The sequence below is a fragment of the Pyrus communis genome, chromosome 13, assembly GCF_963583255.1.
Source record: "Pyrus communis chromosome 13, drPyrComm1.1, whole genome shotgun sequence".
Classification (NCBI taxonomy): domain Eukaryota; kingdom Viridiplantae; phylum Streptophyta; class Magnoliopsida; order Rosales; family Rosaceae; genus Pyrus; species Pyrus communis.
Genome location: NC_084815.1, coordinates 25,541,996 through 25,556,521, shown reverse-complemented (window position 1 = coordinate 25,556,521; position 14,526 = coordinate 25,541,996). Strand labels below are relative to the sequence as shown.

The following is a 14,526-nucleotide window of genomic DNA, read 5'->3' as shown; positions in this document are numbered from 1 at the left end:
GGGCGGGGGCCCACTGGTTCGGTGTGTCCATGTCTGGCCTGCTTTTTTTCTGTTGACCCAAGGAGCTAAATGCTCATGTGCTCGTCCTCATTTCCCCTTCTCGTGAGTCGTGAGTACCAAATGTTTGATTCCCCCTTGTAACAAGAGCTTTTGTTGAAACTGCGGCTTGAAAAAGCAATTAACTAAGCTCTCTCTTTTTTGAACGAAACGCACTTTTAAGTAAGGTTGGTTTGGAAGGACAATAGGGTTTAGGGTCCGTAAGTCGGGTATAAGTACCTAACTATTGTCCGATTTGGAATAGTGTTGCTCAAGAAAAGCACTTCCAAACATGTTGAAATTTGTATTAAAACGTGTTTTCAATAAAAACATTTTGAAGAGCTTATCGAAGAAGCGTCCAAATATGTGCATCTTTAACAAGTACTTGCCTAATAGCTAAAAGCACTTGCAATATCGTTTTCTTCCAATAACAAAAACATGCTTGTATAAGCACTTCTAATACATTCTACCAAACATCAGCGAAGTTATGCTAATGTTTGGTTCTCTCTAAAAACACTTTTACTTGTTTTAAAAGCACTTCGAAACAGGAATGTGAGATACAAAACTAGTGCAACAAACCAGAAGGTTCGCGTTGCTTTGTGAATTTGTGCAGACAGACATAATTCACAAGAAACCATACAAAAGTGCATCATTTGAAACGAGAGTTTACAACGATATGCTTAGACTGGTAGCCTGCAAATTATTCTGAATGCTATCAAGACATTGTATGTATATATCGATGAAACTCTCTCGCTTTCTCAGCTTTACGCACAAAAAGCACAAGCGGAAAGCTCAAATTGTTAGTAGTGCAAAAAGTATGAACAAAAATGTTGAGTTGTTGGGTTGTATCTGCAAGTTAAAAAAAATTGGCAGAAATGCAACTAGAGCTAATGCATTGCTCTTGTCTATGGAGGAGTCCGATTTTTGTACTTGACAGCTAATGCTGCTGCTCTGTACCACGACGCTGCAGCCATCGCTCCTGGGTCTGGAACTGAAGCCAGTATATCTCCAGAGATATAACTTGAACGACCAGCCTGCATAAGACACCACGGCAGAATCAGATCCCCATAAATACAAAATGGCCGAGGAGGATATGATATCATTGTAATTAGGTTTCTACGGGTGAAAAAGAAAGAAGACAGAAACGAATTAGTTGGACACCTGTGCCTGCTTCTTCTTAGTCGACTCAGCTCCATCTAATGCCGCTTCAGATGAGAGTAGAAAAGCAGTCACAGGATCATCACCAGCCTTTAACCTCTGTTTTCAAAAACAGATATACTGGAAGTACAAAAATATGAGCCCGCAAAACCAAAGCAGAAGTAACTGATAATTATCTGACCTCCTGAAGAACCATAGATGCTGGAATAAGGGCATCTAACATTGTCCGGTAACCAGCACTAGCCCCACCATATTAGAGGACAATAAATCATTAGTGTGAGGAAGGAACACCTTTCGGCCTTCGGATTCTAGAGCCTGAAGACAAGGCTCCTAGTTTTGCGAAGTTCACAGATCGTCGGCACCGGGTTTGATCTCGGTTATATTAGCCGTGAGAATATAACTATGCCGAACCGGTACCAAACGTTATGGACACAAATACTCGAAAGAGATAAATGTCTTGATCGTAAATGTGGTTCGGTCGTCGATGTGCTAAACTCTAAAATATACTTGTGAATATCCAATCATAAAACAACTTAGCGTTCAAAGTGCGGAACCTAGTAACTTGTAACATCTCACTTCTTTAAAAAGGCTGATAAGATGACCTCTACCAACAAGGACTCGAAAATCCTTGTCGACCAAGACTTGGATAAGTAATCAGTCGATCTCGAAGCAGTGCTATTTATCCAAACTGAAGATGCTCCGTGGTCGGCTAATTCTACGGCTCCAGTGTTGTTCATCCAAACTGAAGATGTTGCTAGTTGCTAGTTGCCTTCACATTGATGTTTATCCTAAATGAAGAGGTGTCGGCAGAAGAAAAGGGAAAAGGATAAAAATCTCAGGTTGTTGAGAAGTTTTGCATAAGGCAATTTGTGTGTTGAATTAGAGAGGGTTTGAAATGTTGCACGGTGTCTTGTATTTATAGAGACGAGTACGCGATTGATAAGCTTTACCTCTAAAGCTTACTGAAGTTCCACCACGCTGCTAAAACTCTTCCACTGTTCAAGCTTTGGTCAAATCCTTACCGCATAACTTTAGTGTAATCTACATGCATGGACTAACAAATAATGCTCATCTAATCCAGTCGCCAATCCATGTGTAGCCCCATACCTAAGCAAGATAAGCACTCATTTTTTATGTTGATCAAAACATAGACATTTGACCAAAATGTCTTTCTTCCCAATCACTTCACTTCCATGCAAATCATTTAATTTCACCTTTATCTCACTTGCTGACTAGTATAACTCTTATTCAACACCTGAATGCACGGCTTAATCTTCAAGTTATAAGGAATCATGATTAGGATAATTCCAATTATTTAATTACCATGGTTTATCCTAACCATAATAATATAAAGTAATTGGAAATCACCTTAATATTCACATCCAACGGATTAGAACCTTGTTCATTTAACGGCCTCGATTGCTCGGGGCGATGATGAAAAATTAGGTCCAAAAAAGTACGTATGTCCTTAAAGGCATGTTTGTAACTGGTATATGATCTCGTCACTTTAGCTAGTTCGAAGGTGTAACAACCCGTTCCGAAATTTATTTACGAATTTTGAGAATGTGGGGGTAAATTCATATTTTCACATTGGGTGGGATACTTTAGTTGTAGGGATTGCTTTTCAGGATTGGTTGGTGAGCCATGTGGGGCCCACCCTGGATCTTTTGTCCCCCAACCTCTCTCATCTCTTCTTTCCCAGTAACCTTCTATCTTTCACAGTTTTGGGATACTTTAGTTGTGGGGATTGCTTTTCGGGATTGGTTGGTGAGCCACGTGGGGCCCACCCTGGAGCTTTTTTCCCCCAGCCTCTCTCCTCTCTTCTCTCCCCGTAACCTTCTCTCTTTCATAGTTTTCTCTCTCCTTATTTCTCTTTTCTCTGTGTTCGATGCTCTTCTCTCTGAGAACACATCTCTCTGAGAACACACACACACACACACACACACACCTTCAGCACCATCACTTTAAGAACTCCACCAACGTTCCAAAACCTAGATACGTAGACCATGAGTTCAAGCCAAGCTCGAAATGGTTCACTGTGCAATGTTACTTGCATTGTTCATGATGTTTCCCAGTGAGTCATCGCCATCCCTGACACAGGTAAGCCTCAGAAACACTCCAAATATCTCTTTTTCATCCCTATAGTTTTTGACCATATTGATGTGTTTTGGATGTCAAACTACAAAGAAACACATTGAATGAGTTAAACCCAGATTTCGACGAGAAACTGTGGTTTCCAAGCCATTTTTCGGCCACATATGGCCACCACCTGTTTTGGAATTGGTTCAAATCTCTTCCTTGTTCCTGGGGCTTCATTTCGGTATATTGTATGACATGTTTTGGTCACGTTTTGGGGTTGAACGAAGCTTAGAAAGCTTCGGTTTTCCTCTTCCTCGAAACCGGCCAACCCAACCAGAAATTGGGTCAAACACGACCCAAGAGCACTAGTCCGGCCCAAAGAATTGGGCCATGGAAGCTAGCCCAAATAACCCAGCCCAGTCTTAAGCTACCCAAACCCAATTCAAAATCGGTCCAAACCCATGGGCCTTATAACTCGGCCCTAACCTGGGCCCAATCTCTAAACCTATTAACCCATTAAACCTCTTTGGACCCAGGCCCTTGGGCCATATGAACTTGGGCCTTTGGCTCGATAACCTGAAACCCAAAACCCTTTAAGCCCCGGCCTAGCCCAGCTAACCCGGCCTTTGACCAACCCAGTTGACCAAACCCATTTGATCAAGATGGAATATTGGTCCACTCATGTTTTGTTTTACGCCCCCTCAGGACTTAGAATTGAGGCGTACAATCTCAGCGTCAATCGCACATTGGCATCTTCGAGTCCTCTTAGTATATGACCCATTTTTTTGTTCATTTAATTTTATATTATTTTCTTTTTAGTGTTCTAGATTAGTTGTATGCTCTGAACATGCTCATCATTCGTATTTTAATTATATTTAAATTTATAAGTCTTATTTATATTCATTAGTTCTCATGCATATTAGTATGGGTTCGTCACTTTCGGGTGTCAGCCAACACATGTCTACCCTGGTGTACGCAGGATATCAGGGTTGGGTGTGTCAAGAAGAATACGTTTGGGGTAACATTTTGAAAGTTAGAATACATCACTCTTGTTTTATCACACTGTGTGGTCCAAGCATTGATGTGAGATATAGTGGGCAACGTCCACACAAGTTCACGTTGTTCCACATGAACATTGACGTTCTTATCTCCCCCTAATAGGGGGAAGACTGTCTCATTGAAGTGACAAATCGCACAATGAGCCATAAAGAGATCGATTGCAAGGGCTCTAAGGGAGCTAATGTGAAGGAGAATCATAATTGACAAAGATTCACATCCTTCTTTGAGAACCATATTAGTACGTTGCAGCAGCACAACTTGGTACGTGGAATGCATAACCAAATGTGTAAGTATGAAATATCATATTCATACCCAGTAACAAATTATAACATCAAAAATAAGTTAGGTGGCAAGGGGGGCCTCAAGGTTAACCAACACAGTTGCGCACAAGGTTGCATAGCCCTAGGTAGAAACCAAAAGCTTGTTGTGTTCACCAAGGTTTGGGTGATCATTTAAATTGCACTTTATGATCACTTTGCGAGGCTATTTTGGGGTGAACATGAGAATTCGATGTCCAATTATAAACCCAAAAGAAATGCAATACTTATGGAAAATCTTTGATATAAACTCTTCAGCATTATCCAGTTTTTCAGACTTTATGGGATAATTAGGGTGGTGAACCCTTAAAATTATAAGTATTTATATAATCTGCATTTTGGTCGGATTAGTCCACGATTATTCACTTCAATCCACTATGAAAAGAGGGTTGTTTCGTATCTTTGCTAGGAATGATATAGAAATCAAAATCTTCAAACGAACAAGCTTGGCAAATTGTGTTTGTAGGCACGAGATCCTTACTTTAGGTAAGGAGATGCATAATGGTATCATTGTTCGACCTAAATGTCCCAAATAGTCGTGCCAAAGCAAGTAAATTGCTCAAACAACCTAGCTTCAGGGCGGGCACATGTGGTGCGTCCCAGTTGGAAGGTAGCCCATTGGCTCTAAAACAAAACTTTAGGCTCATTTTTTGGGGTGGTTCAAAGATATTCCACTTTATTTTCTTCAGTGGTTTTATTCATGATCATTATTCTCTCGAATATCCTTAAGACTCATTGATATTCTTCCGGAAATGGGAGAATATAAGATCTTTATAATGGTAATTCAGTACCATTCAAACACCAAGGAGCGTGCCAATGCTCTTAATCAGGTTGGATAGACCTAAAGTCGTTGCTAGAGATGTGATTTAGGTATAAAGTTAATGAGCATTGTATCGCATTCATCCAAACAACTAGCTTTCTCGCGTTCGTGCCTAATCACGTGTTCAATTGCCTTTGGTCACATGTTTAAGAAACATGATTCAATTAACTCATACTCAAGGACAAATAATCATTAGTGTGAACAGAGAAAAGAAGAAATTCTTGGATGGTTGGACTATCAAAACTTGTTTGCCAAGTAAATGGCAAGAGAAAAGTTATATAAAGTTTCTAACAAGCGATCTCGATCCTAAGATTTTATTCTTCCTCATAATTATAGGCCACTTTGTGAAACCCCACCCCCAAAGATTTTGTAATTTCGCATTTGTTTCCCCAAAAGGTTTATTAAATTTTACATTTTAGTCCCCTATCCTCATCCAATCAAAATCTCCATTTCAGATTTTCTAAACCTGTCCTCCTATCATTGATTGCCACGTGGCAAGCACTCCCTTATCACTCTCTTCTCCCCGAATCACTCTCATTTCTCCCTCTCTCAGCTAACTCTCATCTCTCTCTCTCTCTCTCTCTCACTCTCTCGGATCTCCCTCTCTCGCCGATCGAACCCACATCCACACACCGAGGTACCAGAGCCACCTCGACGACGGCGCTGCACCACCATCACCGTCGTGGATCTCTCCTCCCTCTCCCTCCGTCTCTGTGGAACTTCGGGGCACCCAGGGGGCACCCAAATCCAGAGAAGAGAGAGAGAGAGAGAGAGATTAAATTAAAATTGAGAGAGAAGGGAGAAAGATATCTTTGCAAATAACATGGCAACAATACTACCAAGGTCTTTTGCGCTCAAATCAAACGACAACCAAAAATACTTGCGCTACATACATCGAAGTATCGAGAATCTTGTTGGGCTTGTCCAACTCTCCGAAGACAATGTTAGGAGCGAGTACGCAAAGTTCCAAATGGAGCCGGCAGACAGCGGTAAGGGAGGACTCGTGCATATCAAATGCTGTTTCAACAACGGGTACTTGAGAAGGGCGAACAACCGGCAGTATTGGATTGTAGCTGGGGATTCCAAGCCAGAGGAAGATACAAGTCATTGGTCCTGCACACTGTTCGAGCCTCAGGTTGTCCATTCAGACAACAAGGCAGTCATCCGATTGATCCACGTGCAACTCAGGCACTATGTAACGTCATACACTGTAAACGACTTCCATCAGTGCCTCTTCGCAGGGTTTTCAACCCCCAACCCCGGCAACGCCATTGATGTGTACACAGTCGTCGACTTGGATCCGGTTCTACTACCAAGGTCTCTTGCGCTGAAGTCAAACGACAACAAAAAATACTTGCGCTACATACATCGAAGAATCGAGAATCTTGTTGGGCTTGTCCAACTCTCCGAAGAGAATGATAAGAGCGAGTACGCGAAGTTCCAAACGGAGCCGGCAGACAGCGGTAAGGGAGGACTCGTGCATATCAAATGCTGTTTCAACAACAGGTACTTGAGAAGGGCGAACAACCGGCAGTATTGGATTGTAGCTGGGGCTTCCGAGCCAGAGGAAGATACAAGTCGTTGGTCCTGCACATTGTTCGAGCCTCAGGTCGTCCATTCAGACAACAAGGCAGTCATCCGATTGATCCACGTGCAACTCGGGCACTATGTAACGTCATACACTGTAAACGACTTCAATCAGTGCCTCTACGCAGGGTATTCAACCCCCAACCCCGGCAACGCCATTGATGTGTACACAGTCGTCGACTTGGAACCGCCTCTGCTACCGAGCCCGTTTGTGCTGAAATCAAACAACAACGACATGTACTTGCGCTACATGCCTGATCAAGAAAGCAACATTCATCAGATTCTCCGGTTCTCCGCACAGGATCGTACAAGCGAGTACGCACAGTTCCAAGTGGAGCGGCCAAACAGTAGGGACCACCAAACTAAGGACTACGTTCATATCAAATGCTTGTACAACGGAAAATACTTGAGAAGGATGGACAAATACAAGCTATTGATCCTTGCCGCGGCTGAAAATCGAGACGAAAACACAGAAAGATGGACTTGCACATTGTTCAAGCCTGAGAGTGTCGGACCAACCGGAAACAACCGCAACAAGAACGTGCTCTGCCGACTACGCCATGTCGCAACTGGCCTCTATACAAAACCATTTGTTGACAACAGATCAGAATTACGCCTGGGCGATGAAGTCCCTAACCCCTACGGAGTTGATGTCTACACAGCCATTTGCACATTTACATGATGTGATCGTGTGATGTTTTTTTGGCAGTTTCTCTAGAAATATTCACCGGACTTCACTTGATCTATCTCAGTTATCTATGGCTTTAAAAAGTTTGTTGCATGAGCTAAATATAATTGTGTAATTTTTGGTCTCTGATCTAAAGATTTTGGCCAAACGTGGACTGCTGCTTGATCTCGTTGAAGAAACAAGTTTTCGATCAAAATGTCCCTGCAAATGTGTAAGTAGTTAATTACTTGTTAGAATTTTGGAGTCTGATCCGACGGTTGAGATCGCACCTCCGCTGATTTTTGTACGGCCATGTGATTGCGACCCCACCGCTATTCGCTTGCACTGTTGCACAACGTGCCGGCGCGGATATCTAGGGCGGGGCCCCACTGGTTCGGTGTGTCCATGTCTGGCCTGCTTTTTTTCTGTTGACCCAAGGAGCTAAATGCTCATGTGCTCGTCCTCATTTCCCCTTCTCGTGAGTCGTGAGTACCAAATGTTTGATTCCCCCTTGTAACAAGAGCTTTTGTTGAAACTGCGGCTCGAAAAAGCAATTAACTAAGCTCTCTCTTTTTTGAACGAAACGCACTTTTAAGTGAGGTTGGTTTGGAAGGACAATAGGGTTTAGGGTGTACAAATGATATGTTTTCTGTTAATCTTTATTGTAATAACAGTTAAATGTTTTATATACATCTTACACACACATATGCAATAAACTAAAGACACATGTAATAAACTAAAGCTGGCGTGCTTGCTGCCCATGCTGCAACACGTCAGAGCAGTTCATGTCTGCTGTCAGGAATATTGCAGTTGTGCAGTTGATGGAGCAGCAGAGCACATGATGTCTGCTGTCAGGAATATTGCAGTTGTGCAGTTGATGGAGCAGCAGTTGATGGAGCAGATCATGTCTGCTGTCAGGATGGAGCAGATTCCTTAACATAGGGTCCGTAAGTCGGGTATAAGTACCTAACTAGCGTCCGATATGGAATATTGTTGCTCAAGAAAAGCACTTCTAAACATGTTGAAATCTGTATTAAAACGTGCTTTCCATAAAAACATCTTGAATAGCTTATCGAAGAAGCGTCCAAACATGTGCCTCTTCGAAAAGCACTTGTCTAATTGCAAAAAGCACTTGCAATATCTTTTTCTTCCAAAAACAATCTAAAACATGCTTGTATAAGCATTTTTGATACATTCTACCAGACATTGGCAGAGTTCCGCTAACGTTTGGTTCTCTAGAAACACTTTTACTTGTTTTAAAAGCACTTCGAAACAGGAATGTGAGATACAAAACTAGTGCAACAAACCAAAAAGTTCGCGTTGCTTTGTGAATTTGTGTAGACAGACATAATTCACAAGAAACCATACAGAAGTGCATCATTTGAAACGATAGTTTACAACGATATGCATAGACTGACAGTCAGCAAATTATTCTGAATGCTATCAAGAACTGAAATATACATTTTTTTTTTCTAAGGAGGTCTCAAGACATTGTATGTATATATCGATGAAACTCTCGCTTTCTCAGCTTTACGCACAAAAAGCACAAGCGGAAAGCTCAAATTGTTAGTACTGCAAAAAGTATGAACACAAATGATGAGTTGTTGGGTTGCATCTGCAAGTTAAAAAAATTGGCAGAAATGCAACTAGAGCTAATGCATTGCTCTTGTCTATGGAGGAGTCTGGTTTTTGTACTTGACAGCTAAGGCTGCTGCTCTGTACCACGACGCTGCAGCCATCGCACCTGGGTCTGGAACTGAAGCCAGTATATCTCCACAGATATAACTTGAACGACCAGCCTGCACAAAACATCACAGCAGAATTGGATCCCCATAAATACAAAATGACCGAGGAGGATATGATATCAGTGTAATTAGGATTCTACGGGTGAAAAAGAAGAAGATAGAAACGAATTAGTCGGACACCTCTGCCTGCATGTTCTTAGTCGACTCAGCTCCACCTAACGCCGCTTCAGATGAGAGTAGAAAAGCAGTCACAGGATCATCACCAGCCTTTAACCTCTGTTTTCAAAAACAGATATACTGAGTAAGTACAAAAATACGAGCCCACAAAAACAAAGCAGAAGTAACTGATAATTATCTGACCTCCTGAAGAACCGTAGATGCTGGAATAAGGGCATCTAACATTGTCCGGTAACCAGCACTAGCCCCACCATATTTACTGACTGCAGCAATGGAAGCTTCAAGCGCTTCAGCCCAATTCTTTGAGGTGACAACTGATTGGGTGCTTGCTTTCAATTGAGCGTAGGCAGCCTTACAAAATATAACATACCTGTTTCAAGAATAGAGATGTAAAAATTCATGTCAGGGTAAATGCAGGGAAACTTAAAAATTCTGTCTAACTTTATTGAAGAAAAGGGGAAGTTGAATACAGGATCCCACTTGTGCCCCCCATATCTCTTCTGATAGATGATCCAATTTCGTTTACTGTTTCGGTTGCATCATTCAGAGGATAACTGCAATACAATAATAAGTATAAAACCTTTTATTATTACTGATAAATTGTCGAAATGCTTGTGAAAAACCTTTTTAAGTTGTCTTCTATTGAAAGAAGATGATAACCACTTAACAAGATTTTTCATAAGCATATCAATAATCAAATAAGAAACAAAACTGAAAATCAAACGTACTTTTTCATGTCTTCCAAAACTGCTGTTGCACCTCTATACATCTGCAATTGAACACATAAGATGTAACACGTTATATCATTTGAGCAGGAAATGACGAGAGAATTAGGAGCCAGATTTAGCACGCATCGTATCATCAAGAAGTAAATAGAGATCAAGACTAGGACTTACTGTTGACCCACAGTCACCATCACCTACTTTGCCATCCCAATCATTCAAATTGTCCTTAAGTTTTTTAATTGCATTTGCAGCTGCTTCAATGGCCACCTCAAGAATCTGGCCTTGTTCGTTAAGTTGTGCTGGCCGACCTAATGGCTATTGAAAGCATACAAAGTCAAACAATATGATTGTACATGCCTAACTGTACAAACAAAGGTTTGAACATACCTCATCAGACTTTGTTGAACGAGATGGAGGTAATGGAACAGGAATCTTTGCAGGTGGGTGATTGCCTGCAAGGGACAACCACTGAGTTCAACATGCCAAATTTTGACGAAACTTTTAGTTTTTGATAAGTATATATGTTATTAAAGAAGTGTAGTATGTATTAACTGTACTTTAAAACAGCAGAAATATGACTTGTTCATGAAACCAATGTCACTAGACTTTCATGAAAGCAATTTCTATTCACAAAGAAATACAAACACAAGAAGATGCGTTCAAACACCATAATCAAATACCATCAACACCAACAGGCCAATATGGCGCCTTTGTTACAGCATCCAGACGTTGCAAAATAGTTTGATCAGCCTTCATGATAGAAATCGAAAAACCTGAAGAAACATAATATTAAGAATGTTTAAATTATTAATATAACTAATTAACTCTTGTCATGTAGCAGAGCCTAGAGGACAAACCTGCCATATCAAGAGAAGTCATAAACGACCCAGTATACACTCTATCCACTGCCAATCCATGTTCCAGCTGCAACTTAGGTACTGCTTTACCAGATGCAATCATCAGTTCCATTCCCGGAGTCGCACCTAACCTGCCATAAGGGAAAAAAGCACAAGATTACAAATATTTTCTCTTGCACATAATAAAAATCCCCATAATTGGAATATTCATCGAACATGTAAAGTAAAATCTCCCACGTACCCGTTTACCATAAGCACCACTCTACTACCCCGAGTAATTGGAACATAATTAGTTTCCTGCAAAGATTAGTAATTAAATCTTTTACAAATTTGGAGCTTGATTCAATAGGTTGTAGGGAAAAAACACAAAATGTAACATAGTTAAAATGCTAAGTTCATAATAAGAAAGTATGGAGCTATACTGGAGACAATATCTGCTTAAGAACGTGAGAAACTATAACATCCACCGGTTGAAGATCAGCTACAGCAGCACCAGGTTCTCCATGCTGTAAAAGTAATCAAGTTTTAGCCAGTTTGTCAGAGTATTTAAAAAGTAAATATAAGTACCAGGCCATATGTGCAAAAAGCTGGAAATTACAACAAAAAACAATCAAATGAGGATATGGTTGGAAGAATTTAATCAGATAAAATGAGTTCCAATTTATGGTATGCAAACCAGAGATAGAGTTGGTGTTTTAACATGATTAGAAAACTAGAGCTTGACCTTTTAATTTATAATCAAGGTCGCTTATAGAAAGTAACTTACAATTCCAAGACCAACTTCCATCTTTCCTGGACCCAAACGGTCTGGTGTAACCTGACCAGGCAATGTGCAAATAGATAGTGCAACGCCCATTGTTCCAACCATTTCAGATGCTCGTCTTGCTTCTGCAGCAACATCAGCAAGTGAAAGGCCAGCAGCAGCAGCAGCTCCAGCAATCTATTTCACAGAGATCACAGACTTCAATTAACCATTTAGCCAAAATAATGGAAAATACTGATACTATTAACAGTTGATACTATGGACCATGTTTTAATTAGGATGTGAAGACATGGGTGAAAAGGCTTCCAACCCTTCATACACAAAACACTCCATTTCTAACATCCTTCACAATAAGCCCACATGCAGACATGAAATGACAAATATCTAACACAAAGACAATGTTTAACTGGCTGCATACAATAGTTAATGAAAGTACTTATAAATGGAAGGTGTTGAGACAAAAAAGAAGAGAGAGGGAGAGAACCTTATGAACAAGAATGGTCCCGGCCAAACCCCTTCGACCAGCTATTCCTCGAGGTGGGGGTAATGCACAATCATCTCCAACAATTACAGTCTGCACCATTAAACGGCAGTCTCATTGTTTTCATTTAATCTAACCATGCTTCAGAGGGTTTGAACTGAAAATATATAAGGAAATATGCAAATTAATGTATACCTCTACTTTATAACCTTCTGATTTTGCTTGCTCTGCAGCTAAACCAAAATTTAAACGGTCCCCAGTATAATTCTGTCAACAACCAGATAGCAATATCCACATATCAGGGATAATATATGTGAATATATAAAGAAAAGAAAGAAAAAAAAAGCCACATTCCCGAAATCACTGCTTTCCACCATATATGTTTATGAAGCTGGGAAGCAATTCCAGAATTTAATATGTATTAAGGTGCAATTTTCCATTTTCTATTATTGTTATATTTTGTTTGTACTTGTTATCAGTAATGGTCTTTCAGAATACTCCAAAACTTTTGCCATGGCTGTCATTTAGCATCCCGACTATACACAGAACAACCCAACAAACTAACTTCAAAGCAGAAATTATACCGTAACAATCAGAAGACAACCCGAAGGACCAGTCACAGCTCGGATGCCCTAAAGTACAATTATATCAGATCAGAGTCGCCTCATGTAACAAAGTACATAAATCAATAGGGTGTGTTCCCTTCCAATTAAAAGCAATAAATTGCAGGACCATACTGCTAGAATTGAATCAACTTGTGGTGAGGTAAAAACATCCCCGCAAATAGCTGCAGTTAGCATCCCTTCTCCAACAAATCCAGATTGTGCAGGCTCATGCCCACTTCCACCTCCTGTATCATCAATTTATTTGAATCAGAAAGCCCCATATGTTACATAGTTTACAATTCCATTAACTCCAAAATCTTTAATTGGCATCCGCTCGGTACTTGGTAGATGGATTCTAGTGATAGCTACAATCTACTTCAACTTCATCAAAGCACCTATCGATTATACTAATTGATAAGTAATACACTTCCAATTATCTACTTCAGCAATGCACTAATTTTATTTGGTTTTCCATAGGCAGGTTTGACACACAATGTAGTTGAAGCACCTATTGATTGGACTAGTTGATAAGTAAACTATTTATCGACTGCTCTACATTATCTCATTCTCTTAGCAATTGAATGGACGAAGCCCCGCCTATAAAGTCCACGATGCACACTGTCCGACACTAATCTAAAAAGTTTCTATCTTGAAGTGAAAACAGTGTCTTCTAAATTCTAATACCGTAAACAAATTGCAATGCAGGCTTCCATAGCAACAATAAAAACGTAAAATGCAGGCTAGCGAACCTGATATAATCGCAACTTTGTCATACGTCCCACCAGAGACATCAGCACGCAACACAACCTTCACCTGCAATCCCGATATACGAAATTTCGGAACTCAAATTAAATAAATTTACACATAAAGCTACGGCAGCGACAAATTAACACAACGAACAGAACAGAAGGAAAACAAAATAAAGACCTGAGGAAAACCATCCAAGTACTGCAGCCCAGGATACGTTTCGACAAGCCCCTCGATGAACTCAGTCACCACATCTGCAACCAATACCAAAAATTCACAACTCCCTCAGTGAAAGAAAAAAAAAATTCAATTTTTCTTCACATTTCATCTGATTTAACTCGGAAAGTACTCAAAAATTTAAAAAATAATAATAATTAATCAAGCGGTAATCACAAGGAACAGCAGAGAATAATCGGAGGAGAAAATGCAAGAGCGAGGGGGCGAATTGGCGTACCGTTGGGGTCGTTGATGAGCTTCTTGCCTTGAAAAGCCATGGCGATGAATTGAGGGAGGAGGATTAAACCCTACCTATGTATCAGTGGTTTGCATGAGAGAGAGAGAGAGAGAGAGAGAGTAAGAGAGAGAGTAGTGGTACTGGCGGAGTGGGGCTCTCTATATCTGTGTCTGGGAATATGGAAGAGAGAGAGAGAGAGAGAGAGAGACTTGATGAGTTGATGGTTGCTTTGCTTGTCCGAGCAAGAAG

The 14,526-nt window shown here is 40.6% G+C and overlaps 1 protein-coding gene across 1 annotated transcript; it reads right to left on the bottom strand.

Moving 5' to 3' along the window:
- Positions 1-9,045: 9,045 nt before the first annotated feature.
- LOC137711896 (putative 3,4-dihydroxy-2-butanone kinase) lies at positions 9,046-14,453 on the bottom strand. The gene is made up of 19 exons (XM_068451054.1): positions 14,278-14,453; positions 14,004-14,077; positions 13,826-13,889; positions 13,209-13,321; positions 13,056-13,103; positions 12,667-12,738; positions 12,475-12,564; positions 11,994-12,167; positions 11,650-11,733; positions 11,469-11,524; positions 11,228-11,358; positions 11,051-11,143; positions 10,758-10,822; positions 10,542-10,685; positions 10,374-10,414; positions 10,116-10,199; positions 9,829-10,015; positions 9,649-9,744; positions 9,046-9,522 (listed from the first exon to the last, which is right to left on the bottom strand). Exons 1-19 carry the CDS (start codon positions 14,315-14,317, stop codon positions 9,394-9,396), a joined length of 1,785 nt encoding a protein of 594 aa, XP_068307155.1. The 5' UTR covers positions 14,318-14,453; the 3' UTR covers positions 9,046-9,393.
- Positions 14,454-14,526: the final 73 nt, after the last annotated feature.

Excerpts from the sequence above, each read along its gene's own strand:
- LOC137711896 (XM_068451054.1), bottom strand. The coding sequence starts at position 14,317 with ATGGCTTTTCAAGGCAAGAAGCTCATCAACGACCCCAACG. Across the intron at positions 14,078-14,277 it reads GCTCATCAACGACCCCAACG|ATGTGGTGACTGAGTTCATC; the intron begins GTACGCCAATTC and ends TATTGGTTGCAG. Across the intron at positions 11,144-11,227 it reads GACTTCTCTTGATATGGCAG|GTTTTTCGATTTCTATCATG; the intron begins GTTTGTCCTCTA and ends ATGTTTCTTCAG.